At 45.3% G+C, this 23,625-nt stretch overlaps 1 protein-coding gene across 1 annotated transcript in view; it reads left to right on the plus strand.

Moving 5' to 3' along the window:
* The window catches only part of LOC124805591 (ubiquitin carboxyl-terminal hydrolase MINDY-3-like), a 137,339-nt gene extending 113,980 nt beyond the window's left edge, over positions 1-23,359 (plus strand). The window contains exons 6-7 of the mRNA XM_047266158.1: positions 12,507-12,685; positions 23,204-23,359. Of these exons, the coding sequence (XP_047122114.1) occupies positions 12,507-12,685; positions 23,204-23,359 (335 nt within the window). The remainder of the gene's footprint in view (positions 1-12,506; positions 12,686-23,203) is intronic.
* The last annotated feature ends 266 nt before the right edge of the window (positions 23,360-23,625 follow it).

Genomic DNA, 23,625 nt, shown 5'->3' on the forward strand with positions numbered 1-23,625 from the left:
AAGTTGGTTTGGTGCAGCGCCTGTGCGGTCTTTAGTGGAGGATGCCTAGACCGGAGTCGGTTTCCTTGGATGTCGTGAGTATTTTCATGGATTTGTAATTGAGGGTTGGTCATGATTTTTTGAAGTTCTCTAACCAGAGCGTGTTCTCGGCGCAGGTTAGGAGGGGCTATGTTACTGAGAACGGGCAGCCACACTGTAGGTGTTGGCCTGATTGTGCCTGATATAATACGCATTGTTGCATTAAGTTGGCTATCTACCATGTGTGTGTGTTTGCTGTTGAGCCACACTGGGCACAGTAATCTGCCACTGGATACATCAAGCCAAGTGCGGATGTTCTTAAAGTAGATGCTGTGGGGCCTCAAGTGGTGCCACAGAGCTTCTGCAATATGTTGTTGCGTGTTTTAAGTTTCGATGCAGCTTTCGTCAGGTGTTCTTTGAATGTTAGTGTCCTTGTGGTGTCACCGCCAGACACCACACTTGCTAGGTGGTAGCTTAAATTGGCCGCGGTCCATTTAGTACATGTCGGACCCGCGTGTCGCCACTGTGTGATCGCAGACCGAGCGCCACCACAAGGCAGGTCTCGAGATACGGACGAGCACTCACTCCCTAGTTGTACGACGACTTTGCTAGCGACTACACGGACGAAGCCTTTCTCTCATTTGCCGAGAGACAGTTAGAATAGCCTTCAGCTAAGTCCATGGCTACGACCTAGCAAGGCGCCATTAGCCTTACATAGTTTGATAGTTATCGTATGAAATGTCTCATCAAGAACGTTGTAAACCAATGACGGATTAAAAGTTAAGTATTCCCAAAGCAACGTACTTTTCTTTATAGCAATTCATTGAGCGTCTTGTTTCAGACTTCAAGATATTCTGCGTGAGCTTATAGCGTGCCTATCGGCCCCCTCAAAATAACACTGTGCCGGCACTTCTGTCGACACATCAGTCCTATCTAGGGTAACCCCAAGGTAATTTGGATGTTTGTTGTGATTTAGTATTTTCCCGTTTAGATATACATGTAGTTCTCTGTTGGCCATTTTGTTATTCAAATGGAAGGCAGATACTTCCGTCTTTGTAGCACTAGGCTGTAGCCTCCATTTTCTAAAGTACTCGCTGAGAATCCCTAGGTCACTCGTAAGGATATCTTCGGCAATTTCTATGTTTCTGTGGGCTGTTGCCAGAGCCCAGTCGTCAGCATAAGCAAATTTGCGCTATCTGGTTGCAGGCATGTCAGCGATGTAAAATTTGTAAATATGTCTTCATGCTGAACTTTATGAAGTTTATTATTATTATTTAATGTAAGATGGGTATTCAATAAGTAACGCAACACTCTTTTGCTGAGAGCAAGTTGATTTTATTCAGGATTCCAGTAAACCATATTATTCCCCACTCTTTTGGCTGCAAAATAGTTTTGTTTAACATAATCTTCGCTCAATGCGACGGCCTTACGCCACCTTACTGAAATGACCTGTGGGTCCGCATGGTATCATTCTACTGGTCGATGTCGCAGCCAACGTCTTCCTGTATCAATAACCTCTCCTTCACCCAAGTACTGCTTCCCGTGCAGTGCATCCTTCGTTGGGATAAACAAATGTGGAAGATGCGAGATCCGAGCTACAGGGTGGAGGAGTTGAACTTTCGTGAGCTTCTTCTCGGGTGCGCAGATTTGTGTGAGGCCTTACCCTATTGTGGAGAAGGAGAAATTGTTTTCATTTTCCAAGATGCTACTCCTGGCGGGTGTAAAATAACTGTGCGCAACGGAAAATAATAAACGCTAAAATGAAGATTTGGGCCTGACTGACTACCCCCTGAAGCAGATCTTAGGATCTCTTAATGCTCTTTAACATATAAATTACAACCTAAACAGAAACGAATGATTAAGGGAACTAATTATCCTAATGATAAACGTTGATGCTTCTTATACATTTATTGTATATTGAAAACAATCCCTAATTACAAATGTTTATATTTTCTAACCAAAATTACTGATCCGTTGAACAACTCTGCCCTTTTATTATGACTGCGCGATCTAATATAAATAACGAGAAATGACTGACATCATCTATGTACCAAACACAAGAAGTCACTACTTTTAAAGATGATCTACAATGGAGTGCAACGTCAGTGGAAATAAATCCTACATGATCACAGCTGTTTAGCCTTATGGCCCCTAATAAGCAATTAGCAATATCACCGTATGTACTGCGTCCGGTGCATCGGAGTGATGGTTCTCATACACGTCTGCGACGGTGGAAGAACTCCAGCCACAAAGTAAACTCTTTCAAAGAGTAGGACGGCTGAAGGCAGTCCTCTGACTACTATACTCTAATACTGTTTTCTCCTCTCTGTGTTCTACAGACGAGAAACGCGAACTCCCAGCCACAAGGATGGAGTTCAGATAACGTCTCAACGTAAGTATAGGCAGAAGAAGTGCTCTCAATTACTGAACGCTGCATACTCAACGACTACTTCCAACCCGGAGGTAGAGTCCAGAATCGTATAAGTTCACTATAAAATCTACTGAGAGCAAAGACAGCAAATCTGTCCGTACCAACAAGAAGCTGATACTGAGCGACCGTCACACACGGGCGCTCACAATGAAAGACCTCGTCTCTCCACCGCTGGCATCACAGCAAGGCTTGGCGCCCCACCATCGCAATTCCGAAAACGAATCATATTCCCGAAACCACGGAATATTCTCCCTCTCTACAGATTCTTCCGAACGCCGACCAACCATATTTTAGCCTTTTGTTGTCCAGCACGGAAAGTTTGCGAGGAAAAACCTATACTCGTACAATGGTACGCTTCTGAGTAAAAATCCTTGGAAATAACCCAGCCTGCGTGTTTTCCGAGGTGCCGCTTCTTCATTCCTTTCACCTGCGTCCAAGATTTCCATATTTTGTGAAATATAATCCTTCCTGTTCGGTTACATCACACTGGCCGGTCGCGACTCTACTGTGCTCCAGTGCTTAGGTGCTACGCTGTCCGTCTTCCTATTTCCTGTGTTTAAGCAGGACCAACACGACTGTGTGGGCCTTCCACCCAGGGCTTGAGTTCTTCTGCCGTTACATTTCCACTGTCGTTCCAACCTCTACTAGTATGATAAAAAAGACATTCCATCACCTTTCATGCAATAAGCATAACAATTATTTACAAGGTGTTCATGAAAATGTCAGTCTCCTTTATATATTCATATATATGATGTACAACCTATCACATGATACCTAATTGTGTTTGTAGATCACGCCAAAGTATGTGGATGAGTTCTTGTAAGGTGCGAAATTATAGCCACCTTACAATTTTTGTGGCGATGACACGCTAAACTCGTTTCTTCCAGTTCTTGACAATAGCACAATACACTTCCAAGTCGACCATTGCACCAGGAGGGAGGACATCAAGGAGAACAACCCCTTCCGAGTCCCAGATCACTGTCACCTTGACTTTACCAGCTGAGGGAGCAGCTTTGAACTTCTCCTCTGGAGAAGAGGTAGTGTGGCGCCACTCTATTGCCGTTTTGTTTCTGGATCGAAGTAATAAACCCAAATTTCATCGCCTGTGATGATGTTCGACAAAAATTGTCACGATCAGCTTCATAAAGCGCAAGCAATTCCGCACAGGTGGTCGTTCGCTGCTCTTCCGGTCTCCCGTTGGGTAGCGAGGAACCAAGCCGACACACACATTGGAGAACCCCAACTGATGGACGATTGTATCAACACTACCAAAAGAGAGGTCCAGTTTTGCAGCGAGGTGTTTGATAATGCTTCGTCGATCACCTCGGATGAGAGTGTCTGCACGTTCCAACATTGCAGGAGTCACAGCTGTGTGTGGCCGGCCAGCAAGTGGGAGATCGTACAGGTTTGCGAGACCTTGTTGCGATGATGGCAGACGCCTCGTCCAACGACTACCCGTGCTTTTGTTCACTGTTAGCTTTCCGTAGACGTTCTACAAGTGTCTACGAATATCTGCAATGCTCTCGTTTTCCGCCAAAAGAAACTCAATGATAACTCTCTGCATGGAACGCACATCTATTATAGACGCCTTTTTGAAGGCTACATATAGCACCACCACCTGTCGGAACTTCATGAAACTATAGGGGCTGAAGCGGGAATATTCCACGATGTCCCATAGCAAATTCCGCATTTTTTTCAACCGAAACTGGCCGAGGAACAAAAGATATTGCCTTTCTTATTGAACGTCCCTCGCACAGATGTGAGTTAGTAATTGCTACTCACCACCTTTTACACATTACAATAATACGAATTCTTCTTCGGAATAAAAGGATTTGTCAGCGAGAAACTTTTTCAGTTTGTTTCGAAATTTTACTATGCTGTCTGTCAGACTTCTTATATCTCTGGGTGAGTGATAAAAAATTTTAGTTTCACCATTGTGCATCCATTTTTGTGTTGACTGCAACCTTAATATCGAGTACTGAATGTCATTTTCCCTTTTGGTATTGTAATATGTATGTCGTAGTTCCTTTTGAACTGTAGTGGATAACTTACAAAAAACTTCACGAAACAATAAATGTACTGTGAACCAGTAATCAAAATGGCTAATTCCTTAAACAAATGTGTACAAGATGATAGTGGGTGAGCGCCACATATTATTCTCATAGCAGGTTTTTGAGCAATGGGGACTTTCTTTCTTAAAGAAGAGCTACCCAAGAACATTATTACATACGGCATTTGTGAATGAAAATATGGGAAATATGTCAACTTACCGATCTGTCTCTCCTCAATTTTGTAATGATTCTAAGCGCAGATGTCGCTGAACTAACTTATTTGAGGAGTTCTAAAATGTGCTTTTCCGGTTTATATTATCATCAGTATGGGCACCTAAGAGTTTTAAAGTTTTCACCCTATTTATTATTTCTTCACCATGTGTTAAAACTTACCATTGCTGTAGTATTCATAGATGCGCAGAACTGAGTTATGTTGTCTCCTCTTAAAATTGAGGGTTAGACCATTCGCAGAAAACCAGGCAATGATAGTTTTACGTCCATTGTTGACCAATTCTTCTGTTTCTATATGTGTGTTTGGATTGATGACTATATTAGTGTCATGTGAAAAAAGAAGTAATTCTGCTTGTTGTATATTAGACGCAAGATCGTTGACATACACGAGGAATAATAGTGGACTTAAGATTAAGATTTGAGGAACCTCCGCTGTGATTACTCCCCAGTCAGAATTACGTCCCAGGATTACAGTGGTTGAATTACTAAGTATCACTTTCTGCGTTCGTATGTAACTTTCTGTTTGCATGTCTTTTATTATCACTACCAGCTTCGGTTAATAACTATCAATACAGTATCTGAATTGCAGCGAAAAAGGCATGAAACGACCGGAAATGCATATTTATTTTACTTATCGTGCAGCATATGCACGTGCAAGACAAAATATTGCATATATAGGAACATTTCAATGATGAAAGATAGGAAAGTGTAAAATCGAAACTTAAATACATTGAGGAAACTGTATATTAATATCTAATTGTTCAGTACACTATATCATAGCTGAGGATAGATGGAGCAGATCCAGCACGGCATCTTGACAGACTCGTTTTTTGAACTCTTGAGCGATATGGAAGAATGTCTGGCGCTCATTTCCACAACCACATTAGGGCGTAGACAGTTTACTCCATTTAAACAGTACATTTGCACTTCTGTCAATGCCAGCATATGTTCTGTTGGCAGTTTTCCAGACTTTACTCAGCAAGTCAAAGCTGGTGGGTTTATTAGCCATATTAAGATGACAACTAATAGTTGCTGGTGCTGCTCCAGACATCTCCCACTCAAGTTGGACGTCAAAACTAATAGAGTTCAGGTCCTTAGCTACCTTTGTAAGAAGCCGCGCTTTTTGAGCTGGACTCGTGGTCGTGTTCCTGATATTGATTGGACCGTGCTTAGCCAGAGTACCATTATACGTCATGAAAGATAGTTTCACGCAACGGATTTTTTTTCATTGGCCCTAGTACACGAATAATAGGCGCATCCCATTCCAAAATCACTCGATAGCAGCAGGGGGAAAGCTTTACTGTTTACGAAATTTAATGAGGAAGGAAGTCTACCTAAGGTCCTCTTTTTCATTAACGTGGTATATACACTCCTGGAAATTGAAATAAGAACACCGTGAATTCATTGTCCCAGGAAGGGGAAACTTTATTGACACATTCCTGGGGTCAGATACATCACATGATCACACTGACAGAACCACAGGCACATAGACACAGGCAACAGAGCATGCACAATGTCGCCACTAGTACAGTGTATATCCACCTTTCGCAGCAATGCAGGCTGCTATTCTCCCATGGAGACGATCGTAGAGATGCTGGATGTAGTCCTGTAGAACGGCTTGCCATGCCATTTCCACCTGGCGCCTCAGTTGGACCAGCGTTCGTGCTGGACGTGCAGACCGCGTGAGACGACACTTCATCCAGTCCCAAACATGCTCAATGGGGGACAGATCCGGAGATCTTGCTGGCCAGGGTAGTTGACTTACACCTTCTAGAGCACGTTGGATGGCACGGGATACATGCGGACGTGCATTGTCCTGTTGGAACAGCAAGTTCCCTTGCCGGTCTAGGAATGGTAGAACGATGGGTTCGATGACGGTTTGGATGTACCGTGCACTATTCAGTGTCCCCTCGACGATCACCAGTGGTGTACGGCCAGTGTAGGAGATCGCTCCCCACACCATGATGCCGGGTGTTGGCCCTGTGTGCCTCGGTCGTATGCAGTCCTGATTGTGGCGCTCACCTGCACGGCGCCAAACACGCATACGACCATCATTGGCACCAAGGCAGAAGCGACTCTCATCGCTGAAGACGACACGTCTCCATTCGTCCCTCCATTCACGCCTGTCGCGACACCACTGGAGGCGGGCTGCACGATGTTGGGGCGTGAGCGGAAGACGGCCTAACGGTGTGCGGGACCGTAGCCCAGCTTCATGGAGACGGTTGCGAATGGTCCTCGCCGATACCCCAGGAGCAACAGTGTCCCTAATTTGCTGGGAAGTGGCGGTGCGGTCCCCTACGGCACTGCGTAGGATCCTACGGTCTTGGCGTGCATCCGTGCGTCGCTGCGGTCCGGTCCCAGGTCGACGGGCACGTGCACCTTCCGCCGACCACTGGCGACAACATCGATGTACTGTGGAGACCTCACGCCCCACGTGTTGAGCAATTCGGCGGTACGTCCACCCGGCCTCCCGCATGCCCACTATACGCCCTCGCTCAAAGTCCGTCAACTGCACATACGGTTCACGTCCACGCTGTCGCGGCATGCTACCAGTGTTAAAGACTGCGATGGAGCTCCGTATGCCACGGCAAACTGGCTGACACTGACGGCGGCGGTGCACAAATGCTGCGCAGCTAGCGCCATTCGACGGCCAACACCGCGGTTCCTGATGTGTCCGCTGTGCCGTGCGTGTGATCATTGCTTGTACAGCCCTCTCGCAGTGTCCGGAGCAAGTATGGTGGGTCTGACACACCGGTGTCAATGTGTTCTTTTTTCCATTTCCAGGAGTGTACATTGCAATATCACTGAAATAAAACAAAGCTATAGGGCGTAGATCATGCAGCGTACACAATTCAGATTTCTAACAATCACAGGTGATCCGCAGAACAGAATAGATCGTACAGAACTGTTGATTAACTGGCTTTTTCTTCCGTTCTCAAATTAATCAAATAACTGCGCCGAGCATGCGGATACTCTTTCAAAAGGGATTAATCATACGTTACTGGCAGTTGTATGAGCAAGAACATAACGTCTGACATGCGAGTGCCAACACAACAGACAACTATCACGAAAATTCACATTACATAAACTGCTCTCGCGTTGCCGGTCTTTTACGACATTAGGAATAGTTTTAAAAAAGACCGCTTACGAACGCCTCAGTATCTGAACAACAATCAGTTGACAATCTCTTGCTCCGCATGTACCAGATACACAAAGGTAAATGCATCGAAATACGTAAAATAAATCGTGGAAAGACCTTTAGAATTCGATTAAATTAGGATAGGAAGCACTTTAATACCAAGAAGCGGTGGAAAAAACTACGAAGAAATGTGTGTGGCTACAAAACACCGTACCTCGTGGAGCGCATGTCACAAACTGTTTCAAGTAGGGAAAGTGACACAATTAAACTACCATGAAATTTCGCCTGACCATATCTCATAACCGGGCACACATTACACGAAGAGAAACAAGACACCAATTAAAATTTTAGACTGCGCTTTAAATAAAAGTGAAAAGTAATCATTAGTTCAATGAAAAATTTCGAGTTGTGAAGCATTCCATTAATTTTGGTGAAGTCGACCGACTTCCGTGTGGAAGCAAGCACACAAAGACACATCAAGAAGTGAACCAAAACTCAACTCACGAATTACCAAAAGTTAATATCGAAGCACCAACAAATGAAATAAAACTGAAAAGAGTTGGGAAATCTACCGATGCCTAACTGAATGAATATCCTACCAGAAGCATCCTCCGTGAAACTAAATCTTAGCAAGCTTGGCTCGGACCCCAACAAACCAGAATCAAGAGTGACACTTTCTTTCTCCTACCGATCGCGAAAAAGCGAACAGTCAAGCGGACCAACTTGTGTACTACAGAGAAACAGTCGCCTGTAATCTCTCTACCCAGAGAAAATCTGATGATTAAACCGAAGACAAACTCGCGTTCCTCCACTCACTACCTGGCAGGATTTCGAAACTGCTCGTACATTTCTATAGCAGCAGATACTTCAAACTATACAGAAACAGGTGGAGTCTGATAGCAGTCATTTCACATATGTCCTTGTTTATATTCTTAAAAGTGCCAGAATTAATCTCGCAGGAATCGAGTCAGACAGAGGCAGGTAGACGCGTTTCACCCTGACTGTAGGGTGGCAAAACTTAGTTTTTGTTGACGATGCACTAGCAATGTCTTTGTGGATGGGCAGGAGTGGGTCACTATTTGTCTTCTTCTAGTCATGTAGAGAGGCCTCTTGTTGGAGGGAGAGGAAAGGGGGGGGGGGGGGGGAGAGAATGTTGCTGAGTACTGGCAGCAGTCAGTAGGAGTGGGTTTATTGCAGCCACAGATGATCCTCTTAGTTGTGTTCCGTTGGGTATCCAGGTTTACTAACAGGATGGCTCGTGAGGCGTAGTGGAACGCCATATTCTGTTCTGATGCACACTAGACCCAAGGTTGAACATCAGAGAGTTTTCGCTAGTGCAACCAATGACGACCCGCAGAGCTTTTGTATTATGTTGTTCCTTGAAGCAACTTTTCCAACTGTACTGGTTAAGTGCTGTTTGTGACGAGAATCCTGTCTGGTGTAATAAGTGGATATTTTGAGCGAAGATTATACCTGATTTGAGAGCCATTGAAGTTTATTTGCAGCTTGCGATTAATAATTTTGTTATTCAGACGGAAACACGAACATTCCGCCTTGTTTGCATTCTGTCGTATACTTCAAGGTTCTCAGGCTGTTTTGATAATACTTGTTCAGTCATCTCTATGGATTTATACCTGGTTTCAGTTGCCAAGTCATCCACATATGCAAGTTTTCTGGTATATTGCTACGCTGCTATGTTCTGAGAGGGCACGTATAGTGCTTATGCTTAAATTTGTTTCGCAATATGCCTTACTTAAAGTCATCAAACCACTCAGATGCCTGAGAATCTATTCCTTATGCTCAGACCTTCGTAATTAGTATGTAGTGCAGCACAGTCTCATACTACAGGGTGTAAAAAAGATCTGATTTCAAAACTCCACATTTATTGACAAAAACATACTAAAAATATGAGATAAATCCACTATTTGTGAATTAGCAGCAGCACGAACAGTACCTAGACGATAGCTAAATTCGTAATAAACTTTACATAACATATCTGTTTTTTACAGAAGTTATGGCGGTTGTTATGCTATTCATTTCTTCTATGTCACGAGAAAAAGAGGATATGAACATACTTTCCTTTATATATCACCATAAGAAAAAATCGCACGGGGTCATATCTGACGATCTTGGTGGCCAAGCACGGAGGGCAGTGTCTCGGGGTCCCACGCACCCGATGCAGCACTGAGGCAGAGTGTCATTGACAGACTGATGTACGTTGTGGTGCCAGTGTGATGGATCTCCATTCTGTTGGAAAATAGTCGTGGGAGTCCTCCTGAAATTTTGGAGATTGCCAATTCTGCAGTTTTGGAGACAGCCCATTCGAGGCACTCTGTTGTCCTCAAAAAATGAGGGCCCGTACACCTTTTCAGCTGAAATGGCACAGAGAACTTCATTTTAGGTGAGTCTCTTTCGTGTTCAGTAATGTCTTGAGGGTTCTGGATTCCCAATATGCGCACGTAATGTCAGTTTACTTTACTGCTGACATGAGATGTTACTTCATCACTGAGAATTAACCGCGACAAATATGTATCGTTTTCCATATCCTCCAGCAGAGCATTGCCGAAGTCAAACCATTTCCTTTTATCATCAATGTGAAGAGCTTGCACTAATAGTAGTCTGTATGGTTTATACACAAAACGACACCTTCACAGCCGCCAGACAGTCGTATGACACGTCGCCAGTTCTCTTCAAGCGCGGCGAGTAGAGTTTCGTGGATTCCGCTGAATCGTTTGCCGAATTGTTCCCACCATGTCATCAGAAGTGCGAGATCAACTTGGACTCCTGCTTTTACACAAAAATCCTGTCTCTTCAAATGTTCGGATCAGTGCCAAAACGCCGACGAAAAGCAGGTTGGAACGAAGTCACTGACTCACTCGTAGCCAACTGCAGCACACACAACGCCTTCTGTTGAACGGACGCCATCTTACTTCTGATTGACTGCCAGCTGAGAAGTAGAGAGCCTGTATACAGTGTGTGGCCATAAGTGAAGTTGCCCGTGATTGGTTGATTAGCTTTGGCGCCATTTTTCTGCCAAACGTCTCTCGCGCTTCCTATGTTCGCCGTGCTTTTGAGTTGAATTGAAGTTCAGAGGACTTTTGGAAACGATTAAAAGGTATTTCAATTATTGAGAGACTTGTTATGCGTTGTGCATGCATGTTCGATTCAGTTGTACATCGTTTTTAATACGTAATTAGCGTTTGCGATCTTAAATACAAGTTGATTTTAAGGTGTCAGTTTTTTAAAATATTTTTAGTCACGTAAAACAGGTAGGCCTATTAACAATTTACTGCATTTTTAAGCTTTTATTTCTTTTAACAGTTCGTGCATACTGGTAGCATCACAAGCTTTTCTGAAGCCAATATCTGACAGTCCTTGCTGGAAACGGAAAGTTCCTGTAGTTGTTGTGCTATGCTCATTCGACTTTATAGCGTAAAACTTTATTTTGTTCCGAATCAGAACATTAGGCATTATTTCGGTTTCAGTATTATTGCCTGACTGTTGACGCAGGCAAGTTGTAAGCACGTTTTCCGTAGTTGTCATGATTGCTGAAACATTATTCGCAGTAAATAATTGTAGGTACTCTTGAAGACAGTTTTTTAAAAAAAGTGGCTCTGAGCACTATGGGACTTAACTTCTGAGGTCATCAGTCCCGTAGAACTTAGAACTACTTAAACCCAACTAACCTAAGGACATCACACACATCCATGCTGGAGGCAGGATTCGAACCTGCGACCGTAGCAGAGACAGTTTTTAGTAGGCCTACTTACTGTGGGGTAGAAGGGATGCGGTAGTTTTCTTGTTATACTTGGTCGTTATTACAGTAGCCTACATTTAACATTACCTGATTTTTGTAATGTTTTTCGTTTGTTGTCTACGAGAGGTATTCAGTATATATATGAAAGAAAGTCGCAAGCAGTTGTTTACTTGTGACATGCAAAAAGTTTGAAGACGTGACAAGAAGTACTAATACGTCTAATACGTCACAAGTAAAAACTGCTTAAGACTTTCATTCATCTGACGTAATACAAGTACATTAAATCTTTAGCGTTATGCACTTCCGATACAAAACAAATGCTATACACTATATTTTTTTTTTACGTTACTTTCATTGCAATATGTCTAGTAAACGAACTTTAGAGGAGATAAATGCAAGTAACGAATAATTTTTATAGCCACTGTATCAAATTTTCCTGTGCTGTACTTAGTAGGCTACTATGAGTATATCATAGCTGTAAAGAAAGGCATTTAACGAATGATTTCGCCATGTTGTCTTGTGCTTTTGATTCGGTGAGTGTGTACCCCACTACTCCACTACTGGCCATTCGAAAGTCCCGCCCGCAGTTTGGCAGAAAAATGGCCGCCGTATCGTCCGGTTGGCCACACTCTCCCTATACAGGCTCTCTACTGAGAAGACGCATCGACTGACACCTAACGGCAGTTTTCCGAAACTCCAGGTAACATCCATTCACACAACACACATTTCCTTCCCGGCACGTCCCATGTTTAGTACGTATTACCCTCCAACATCAGGTCATTCTTTTTGAAACACCCTGTATATCGTACTGGAAATTAACAAAGCGAAGCGGTATGTAAAAGCCTTTTCAGCAGCAGCTGAGATGGCGATGTGTGGCAGGCATGACGGCGGACGGAGACTTCACGGACGTGCTGTGCGAGCAGCTGGACCCGGACGGGTGCGGCGTGGTGCTGGAGTCTGCCTTCCTGCGCGAGCTGTGTCCGCCCTCGGAGCCGCTGCCCTCCTCCTTCATCCTGTACCACTACAACGGGCTGTCCGGCTCCGCGCCCGATGGCAAGGTAAGTCGTTAGCATCGCTGTAGCACCGCTACCTGGCCGAATGGCGCTTCAGCTTACCGAGAGACACCTCAAAGTGCGTAGTCTATTTCACCAGGTCGTCTCCATCACAAAGGTTCGCACCATCAAAATCGAAGGCGAACGTCTTGAGAGTTACAAACCGTGCAGGACGTTAAGCTAGGTATCCACTCTTTAAAAATTGCTTATAGAATCATATTGGCACAACGGAGTGATGAGAACTGATGGAACGTGATAGCACGCAACCGAATTCAAAACAGTATGTCGTGGAGTTCATCGTGAAGCTGACTATCCTTTAAGGTGTATCAGCAGCTAGTGCGGTAATATGTTTTATAAGTACAGAAATAACAAACACCCAGAGGCTGAATTTGTCTGGTGGTTCCAGGCAGGCAGTATAAATTTCTCGAGAGAGACAGTCTGCTCTAAAGGAAAGTTATTTTGATCAGCTATCGGGCAAAAGCAGTGCTCATACCACAGTTGTACGAGGGTCACTCCAAAAAAACGCACACTATTTTTTTAAAATCCATCTTTTATACTACATGTTTAGATACATCCTTTAGGAACAATATTGTCATTTCTCCACATAATTTTCATCCCTCTCAACTCCCTTACGCCATCTTGGAACCAGCGCCTGTATGCCCTCACGGTAAAATTCTGGACCTACCTGTTGGAGCCACTGTTTGGCAGTGTGCACAAGGGAGCCGTTATCTTCAAACCTTGTTACACGAAGTGAGTCTTCCAGTTTCCCAAAGAGATGATAGTCACATGGAGCCAGGTCAGGACTGTAAGGCGGGTGTTTCAGTGTTCAAACCTTGTTCCACGAAGTGAGTCTTTCAGTTTCCCTAAGAGATGATAGTCACATGGAGCCAGGTCAGGACTGTAAGGCGGGTGTTTCAGTGTTGTCCATCCGAGTTTTGTGATCGCTTCCATGGTTTTTTGACTGGCATGTGGCCGTGCATTGTCGTGCAACAGCAAAACATCCTGCTTTTGCCGATGTGATCGAACACGACTCAGTCGAGCTTGAAGTTTCTTCAGTGTCGTCGCATATGCATCAGAATTTATGGTGGTTCTACTTGGCATGATGTCCACAAGCAAGAGTCCTTCGGAATCGAAAAACACCGTAGCCATAACTTTTCCAGCAGAAGGTGTGGCTTTAAATTTTTTTTTCTTGGGTGAATTTGCATGATGCCACTCCATTGATCGCCTCTTCGTCTCTGGTGAAAAATGATGGAGCTATGTTTCATCACCTGTCACAATTCTTCCAAGAAATTCATCTCCACCATTCTCGTACTGTTCCAAAAGTTCGCTGCATACCGTTTTTCTTGTTTGTTTGTGAGCCACTGTCAACATCTTGGGAACCCACCTGGCACAAACCTTTTTTAACGCCAACACTTTCAGTATTCTGCAAACACTTCCTTCCCCTATCCCAACGTAGCGTGACAATTCGTTCACTGTGATGTGTCTGTCAGCAGTCACCAATTCGTTAACTCTCTGCACATTGTCTGGACTCTGGAGTGTGGGCAGTACGTGGCCTGCCGCTCAATATTGACGTGCCAGCTTTCATCACGTAACCTGCTTGCCCACCGACTAACTGTACTGCTATCGACAGCAGCATCTCCATACACCTTTTTCAACCTCTTGTGAATGTTTCCCTGTCTCGTGTTCACAGCACAGGAATTCTATGACAGCACGTTGCTTCTGACGAACAAGTGTAGCAGTCATTTTGAAGACATGCTGTGACGGCGCCACTCACGAATTCACGGAAACAGGTTGAACTAAGTTTGAAAACAAGCGGGAGGGATGTATCAACACACTGTAAAACTTTCACACATGCAGAATGAAAACTATATTTTTACAAAAATAGTGTGCATTTCTTTTGGAGTGACCCTCGTAGTTCTCTTACGACCCTTTTCCCACTCTTGCTTGGTGTGACGTAAATGTTCCCTACTGCTCTTGCGAGATCATGCACACAAGAAAGAATCGTGGGGGGGGGGGGGGGGGGAGGGAGGGAGGGCAGAGCACCTCCAACTGCTTCCAGCACAAAAACATCTTTCCAGCCACTTTACCATCCAGATTAACGTTCGACATAACTGTATGCGAACGCGTTGAGGCATTGATGTTAGTTGATTTTGATACAACTCTCTAGGTACCTCTAATTTCCGGGATTCCTTTCATATGGGAAATCTTAGGGCCGATTCTGCAGTCTGCTGTGCACTGTCAAGTTGACACTTCGTTTTAAATTTGGTTACTTTAGGTCTTCCAGTTCGGTAGCACTGTTTGAAGTTATGCAACCACCCACTGCTTCCCTTGAAATCACTGTAGTCTATGTCGCACGCAATTTGATGTGCACAACGTAGTAGGTTATTATCGTGCACATCCTGTAAACTAAATGAGGTATCCTCGAAACGTTTTTTGTGATGTGTTGGTAAATGTGCCAACACCTTGTAGATAAAGGAGGCCGAAAGGCACGCTATCTAACGCAGACGGGCGTGAATTCTGGAACAGGATAAGTAGTGAATTCTAATAAGAAAAGTATGCAGCTCCTCGAATACTTATCTTTTATTCTTTGATGTGAATACAGCATTCTTGATGAGACATTTTATACGATAGCTATCACACTATGTAAGGCTAATGGCGCCTTGCTAGGTCGTAGCCATGGACTTAGCTGAAGGCTATTCTAACTGTCTCTCGGCAAATGAGAGAAAAGCTTCGTCAGTGTAGTCGCTAGCAAAGTCGACGTACAACTGGGCGAGTGCTAGTCCGTATCTCGAGACCTGCCTTGTGGTGGCGCTCGGTCTGCGATCACACAGTGGCGACACGCGGGTCCGACTTGTATTAAATGGACCGCGGCCGATTTAAGCTACCACCTAGCAAGTGTGGTGTCTGGCGGTGACACCACATTTTGTAACAAATACGCCTTGTCCTCCCTTGAATGTCCGTAGTTTTTCTTATGCACTACACGGTCTTGTTACTGCGAGCTTATTGGAAATCTCTTCATAATTGTTTTTTTACTGTGTTGCGGATGATCTTCCATGCACGTAATTTTATTTAGTACCTGCATCTTGGACAACGATTGTCCTTTTCTTCCTTTGCATAGAGACGGGATTTATGGCTCCCTGTTCGACAAGGGTGATGAACTTCATGGCTCGACACGTGTTTCGATATCGCTTTTACCTGCTAAGTACGTATCGTCTTGATTGTACTCATGTACATTGTCCGTACAGTCGGGCGTACACGACACCACACATTCCACTGACTCATGTTGCAAAAACGTTAATATTTCATCTGTCACTTCTTTCTCACCTGTGAAATTCCTTGGCTTTGTTTCTGACGAAATGTCAACTTCACCAACTATTGTGGTGTTTATAAAGTAGTGTTTGCATTATTTATCGATGACATTGCTCTGCTTCGTATCAACACCACAGCATTGTAGCACTTGTAAGTCACTCGTCGACGCTCCGTAGAGTCATGCTTTGCTCACCATTAGGTAACTCCAGTCCCGGCCCTGTTGCCGTTATAAGCCAATAATATGGTTGTATGGTAGACAGTACGAATGGCATAAACATGACTGGCCTTTTGTAACCTCGCACTGTAGAGGTTCCTCGTTAGTCAGCACCTCACCGCAATGAATAATGAATGAGGTGTTGAGCTCAAGAAAATGGAAAGAGGTTAGAATTTTCTGCCACAGATCCTGAGCATCGATTTTACAACATAATCATTGACCTATGACGTTTACTGCAGAATGACTATTGTTTATCCAGAATGAGATTTTTACTCTGCAGCGGAGTGTGCGCTGATATGAAGCTTCCTGGCAGATTAAAACTGTGTGCCCGACCGAGACTCGAACTCGGGAACTTTGCCTTTCGCGGGCAAGTGCTCTACCATCTGAGCTACCGAAGCACGACTCACGCCCGGTACTCACAGCTTTACTTCTGCCAGTATCTCGTCTCCTACCTTCCGAACTTTACAGAAGCTCTCCTGCGAACCTTGCAGAACTAGCACTCCTGAAAGAAGGGATTGCGGAGACATGGCTTAGCCACAGCCTGGGGGATGTTTCCAGAATGAGATTTTCTCTCTGCAGCGGAGTGTGCGCTCATATGAAACTTCCTGGCAGATTAAAACTGTGTGCCCGACCGAGACTCGAACTCGAGACCTTTGCCTTTCGCGGGCAAGTGCTCTACCATCTGAGCTACCGAAGCACATCTCAGATGGTAGAGCACTTGCCCTCGAAAGGCAAAGGTCCCGAGTTCGAGTCTCGGTCGGACACACAGTTTTAATCTGCCAGGAAGTTTCATATGAGCGCACACTCCGCTGCGGAGTGAAAATCTCATTCTGGAAACATCCGCCAGGCTGTGGCTAAACCATGTCTCCGCATATCCTTTCTTTCAGGAGTGCTAGTTCTGCAAGGTTCGCAGGAGAGCTTATGTAAAGTTTGGTAGGTAGGATACGAGATACTGGCAGAAGTAAAGCTGTGAGTACCGGCCGTGAGTCGTGCTTCGGTAGCTCAGATGGTAGAGCACTTGCCCGCGAAAGGCAAAGGTCCAGAGTTCGAGTCTCGGTCGGGCACACAGTTTTAATCTGCCAGGAAGTTTCACTATTGTTTATTATTAAATAATGCTCTTTATGCCCCACTGTAGCCGAGGTCGCTAAAACACGCCCAGGAGGTGGCGCTCGACTCGGTGTTACGCGATTTCGAGTCCTGGCGGCAGATGAAATTTTCACTACGCTATTTGGACGTCAGGTGGAGGAGAAATGGTGGCGTAGAAGTCCCTAATCACCAGTTTTTACATCAATGTCTTGGATTAAATTGCAGATCTGTCCGCAGTGTCTCATGAAGTGATGGGAAGTGAAACTGCTGATACTGATCCGTCCATCAGGTGAGGACCTTAAGGTCGGCGGTTCCCTCTGGTGCTATGCGACAGGACTAGGTTAGGTGCCGGCAACAGGTTTCATCCTCTGCCTTCTCTCATCATCATAAGACACAAACGGAACATTGCACGATAAACATAGTCATTACTTTCACTCACAATCATAAATACACATGAGATAGAAATCTGACGTGTCTGTTTGCAAGGGAAAGGGCCAGTGTGCGCGGAAAAAGAACACTCTTTCCAATTAGGAGGCTCAACGCACTCCATGGGATTCTCAGTCAACACTGGCATGCAACATTTAAATTTTAATGCTATCTTTTTGACATTCCCTACTCTGCGGCCTAAATAATCCTTGACTTTGCGATCTGAATAATTTAAGAGACATACTTAAACTGAGTTCTCAAGTATTTGTATTTTAAAATGGCGCTTTATATTACAGTTTTATTGTTATAGAATTTTTTTTAAAAAAAAGCTTTAATCTGGCGCTTGTTCCATGATCATGAATGCAGCTGTTTGTGAGATAACTGCTAATGTCCTTTAGCTACACGTTTACAAGTGTTCGTCAATTGAGAATATACAAATGTACCTCATGCACCAATACAAAGATTAGTTACACTCCTGGAAATTGAAATAAGAACACCGTGAATTCATTGTCCCAGGAAGGGGAAACTTTATTGACACATTCCTGGGGTCAGATACATCACATGATCACACTGACAGAACCACAGGCACATAGACACAGGCAACAGAGCATGCACAATGTCGGCACTAGTACAGTGTATATCCACCTTTCGCAGCAATGCAGGCTGCTATTCTCCCATGGAGACGATCGTAGAGATGCTGGATGTAGTCCTGTGGAACGGCTTGCCATGCCATTTCCACCTGGCGCCTCAGTTGGACCAGCGTTCGTGCTGGACGTGCAGACCGCGTGAGACGACGCTTCATCCAGTCCCAAACATGCTCAATGGGGGACAGATCCGGAGATCTTGCTGGCCAGGGTAGTTGACTTACACCTTCTAGAGCACGTTGGGTGGCACGGGATACATGCGGACGTGCATTGTCCTGTTGGAACAGCAAGTTCCCTTGCCGGTCTAGCAATGGTAGAACGATGGGTTCGATGACGGTTTGGATGTACCGTGCACTATTCAGTGTCCCCTCGACGATCACCAGTGGTGTACGGCCAGTGTAGGAGATCGCTCCCCACACCATGATGCCGGGTGTTGGCCCTGTGTGCCTCGGTCGTATGCAGTTCTGATTGTGGCGCTCACCTGCACGGCGCCAAACACGCATACGACCATCATTGGCACCAAGGCAGAAGCGACTCTCATCGCTAAAGACGACACGTCTCCATTCGTCCCTCCATTCACGCCTGTCGCGACACCACTGGAGGCGGACTGCACGATGTTGGGGCGTGAGCGGAAGACGGCCTAACGGTGTGCGGGACCGTAGCCCAGCTTCATGGAGACGGTTGCGAATGGTCCTCGCCGATACCCCAGGAGCAACAGTGTCCCTAATATGCTGGGAAGTGGCGGTGCGGTCCCCTACGGCACTGCGTAGGATCCTACGGTCTTGGCGTGCATCCGTGCGTCGCTGCGGTCCGGTCCCAGGTCGACGGGCACGTGCACCTTCCGCCGACCACTGGCGACAACATCGATGTACTGTGGAGACCTCACGCCCCACGTGTTGAGCAATTCGGCGGTACGTCCACCCGGCCTCCCGCATGCCCACTATACGCCCTCGCTCAAAGTCCGTCAACTGCACATACGGTTCACGTCCACGCTGTCGCGGCATGCTACCAGTGTTAAAGACTGCGATGGAGATCCGTATGCCACGGCAAACTGGCTGACACTGACGGCGGCGGTGCACAAATGCTGCGCAGCTAGCGCCATTCGACGGCCAACACCGCGGTTCCTGGTGTGTCCGCTGTGCCGTGCGTGTGATCATTGCTTGTACAGCCCTCGTGGAGCGCATGTCACAAACTGTTTCAAGTAGGGAAAGTGACACAATTAAACTACCATGAAATTTCGCCTGACCATATCTCATAACCGGGCACACATTACAGTGTCCGGAGCAAGTATGGTGGGTCTGACACACCGGTGTCAATGTGTTCTTTTTTCCATTTCCAGGAGTGTATAAAGAGATTAGAGTGACATGCGTCGAGAAAGGGTTAAAATCGCTAGGTGTAAAACAGGACCCCAGATCCTGATGAGATGCACGTCAGATTCTAATACGGAATTTGAACTTCAGTTAGCTCCCACTTTAACCGTTATATACCTTAGGTTCCTTGAACAAGAAAACTGTGCCCAGTGATTGGAAAAGAAGCGCAAGGCATTCCTGTTTATAAGGTAACTGATCGGTAAAACTATCGTCCATTCTCACTGGAGACTGCGTGGGTTCTACAATCGTGAATTCTTAACTCACATAAAATGAGGTATTTCGAACAGACTTGGTTCAAAGTAGCCTGGTAGGTACAGTGATTCTTTACTTCCGGAAGGTATTTGACACCATACCACACATATGCTTCTTATCGAAAGTACAGTAGCATTGTTGGATCGTACGTAGTATGCGGCCATTAACGGAGAGCCATCGACAGATGTAGACGTGTGTTTGGGCCCGGACCCTTGTTGCCCATGGTGTATATTGATGAACGGGTAGACCACATTAATAGCAACCTCTGGATTTCCATAGACTATGCACTTTTATGAAGTACCGTCTCAAAAATGCTGCACAAATATTCAGGCAGATACTGATAAGATTTCAAAGTGCTGCAAGAATTAGCAACTTGCTTCAGATGTTCAGAAACGCAAAATTGTCCATTTCACTAAAGGCAAAACAAAGTATCCCATAAATACTATATTAGCTATTCACAGTTAGAAGCAGGCACTTCATACAATTATCTGGGTGTAATAATTTTGTAAGTATATGAAATGGAATGGCTCAGTCATTAGTAATACGTTACGACAAGACCAGTATCGTTATGCGATAAAAATTACAAGTAAATAAAAGGGCACAATTTATGGAAACAGTCACTCTCTAGGAGGAAGGGACTGCTCCCAATGCATGCTGTGTCCCATCCATCTACGGAACTAGTTATTTCCCTCGCCTTATTTTACTACTGCCGGTCTTTATCTTTTACTGTGATGGATTTCCACTCTATTTATTCCATTACTGTCTTTCTAACCTTGTATCTGGTTGCCGAGGGGGGGGGGGGGTGGAATCATAGGTGGAGGGACAGGCGCCTTTCGTCAAAAGATGAGCACCGAGTGGCCTTCGTTTGTCCACCGGCCTGCAGACTGGTCTGACCCATATGCTTACTTGTACCGTTTATTCAGCTTATTTATCATCTCTTGCATCAACATTGCTTTCAGTGTCTCGATTTTACGACTCCATCACAATTAGATCAAATTTCCGACTGATGTCACTAGGAGGAGCATTCAATAAGTAATGCAATACATTTTTTTTCTCGGCCAATTTCGGTTGAAAAAATATGGAATTTGTTGTGGGACATCGTGGGATATTTCCGTTCCAGCCCCTAGAGTTTCAAGAAGTTCCGATAGGTTGCGACGCTATACGTAACATTCAAAATGGTGTCTGTAACGTAGGTACGTTCCAAGCAAAGAGTTGTCATTTAGTTTCTTTTGGCAGAAAACCACAGCATCGCAGATTTCCATGAGCGCTTGCAGAATGTCTACGGAGATCTGACAGTGACCAAAAGCACAGTGAACGTTGGACGAAGCGTCTGCCATCATCGCAACAAGGTCGCGCAACCATGTCTGATCCCCGCATGCCGGCTGGCTGGTCGCACACGGCTGTGACTCCTGCAATGTTGGAACGTATGGACACGTTGAGGTGACCGACGGATCACGATCAGACACCTTGCTGCTCAACTGGACGTATCTGTCGGTACTGCTTACATAATCGTCACTAGTTTGGGTATCCAAAGTTGTGTGCCCCTTGGGATCCACCCATCCTCCTGCAATGCTGGAACGTATGGACACGTTGAGATGATAGACGGATCACGATCAGACACCTTGCTGCTCAACTGGACGTATCTGTCGGTACTGCTTACATAATCGTCACTAGTTTGGGTATCCAAAGGTGTGTGCCCCTTGGGATGCACCCATCCTTCTGCAATATTGGAACGTGTGGACACGTTGAGGTGATCGACGGATCATGACCAGACACCTCGCTGCTCAACTGGACGGCTCTGCCAGTACTGCTGGCAAAATCCTCACCAGTTTGGGTATCCAAAGTTGTGTGCCCCTTGGGATCCACCCATCTTCCTGCAATGTTGGAACGTGTGGACACGTTGAGGTGATCGACGGATCACGGTCAGACACCTCGGTGCTCAACTGGACGTATCTGTCGGTACTCCTGACATAATCGTCACCAGTTTTGGTATCCAAAGGTGTGTGCCCTTGGGATCCACCCTGTAGCCCAGATCTCGCCCCTTCCATCTGTTTGGCCCAACAAAGAATACACTTTGCGGGAAGCAGTACCTGGATGATGAAGAGGTTATTGATGTATCACGACACAGGCTCCGGCGTCGACCAGTAGAATGGTAACATGCGGGCATACAGGCCCTCTCATTGAGGTGGTGTAACACCGTCGCATTGAACGGAGATTATGTTGAAAAATAGGGTTTTGTAAGCAAAAGAGCGGGGAATGACATGGTATACCGGAATCCTGAATAAAACCAACCTGCTTTCAGAAAATAAATGTTACATTACTTATTGAATGTCTCTGGTAAATATGAGAGATATGTGACACTGCTGTGTAGTCCATTAACACACCCTCTCCCACGCCTCCTATATGATCGACCAACCAGTTTTGAAATGTTTCAAATAACTTCCGGGAATTCAGCCAGGTAACACTTTCAGCGACCGCCGATATTTCGGCGGGAGAACACCCCGCCATTTTCAAGGCAAACTGCAACGGACATGCGACACACACGCAAATTTAAAACCTTGGTTCTCGGACTGAAGCAGGAAAGATAACACACACACTGAACACTAATGCCACCAAAGATGACCAAAGTAAGAGCTATCGATGGTGAGACTACGAATTCGCAGGTGAGGTAGCATTGACTCTGTCCCTCTGTTTTTTGACAAGGGAGAGAGCCGGATTCCAAACAGAGTTTAAACAGAAACCTCCATCCCTGTTAATTTAATTTCAACTGCCTCATTAATAACACTGTCCCAATAGCTGGACGTGCATGCCAACATCTCAGTGTTATTATATAACATGGGATGACCAGTATCCAAGCAATGTTCAGCAATAGCAGATCTATTTGGCTGCTGTAATCGTGTGTGCCGTTTATGGTCAGTACATATAGCTCTGACTTTGGTCATCTTTGGTGGCACTAGTGTTCAGTGTGTGTGTTATCTTTCCAGCTTCAGTCCGAGAACCGAGGTTTTAAATTTGCATGTACGTCGCCTGTCCGTTGCAGTTTGCCTTGAAAATGGCGGGGTGTTCTCCTGCCGAAATATCGGCGGTCGCTGAAAGTGTTACCTGGCTAAATACCCGGAAGTTATTTGAAAGTTGTATACGCCAGGAGAAACTCAGGTCTCACAGTTTGTAAATGATTTCGTCGTAGTTGTACAGGCCGTCCACGTGTTGTGCGCTGTGGCAGGTGGTGTACCGCGTGGCGCAGGCATTTCTGGAGGACGAGCAGGACGCGCGCAGCTACGAGGAGCGGCCGCCCGTCGACATCCTGGGCTGCCTGCAGACCAAGTGGCCCGCCATCCGCCTACGCTGGCTCGCCGGCGCCCCGCCCTCGCTCAACTAGCATTCTCTGCTCACCATCTCATTTCTGTACTCCTAAAATAAATCCTCTTCTCTGATTATATCTCGTTTTGGTACTTTACACCAGCGACAAACTATGAGGCACAGCACTCTGTCGGATGCACCAAATATATTGCTCAACAGAAATAGGGGAACATGACTTTGGGCGTCTGCCATACTCTATTGAGCAATATATATATATATATATATATATATATATATATATATATATATATATATATATATATATAAATAACCAGTTACCTAATG

This window comes from Schistocerca piceifrons, chromosome 7, assembly GCF_021461385.2.
Source record: "Schistocerca piceifrons isolate TAMUIC-IGC-003096 chromosome 7, iqSchPice1.1, whole genome shotgun sequence".
In the NCBI taxonomy this organism is placed as follows: Eukaryota; Metazoa; Arthropoda; class Insecta; order Orthoptera; family Acrididae; genus Schistocerca; species Schistocerca piceifrons.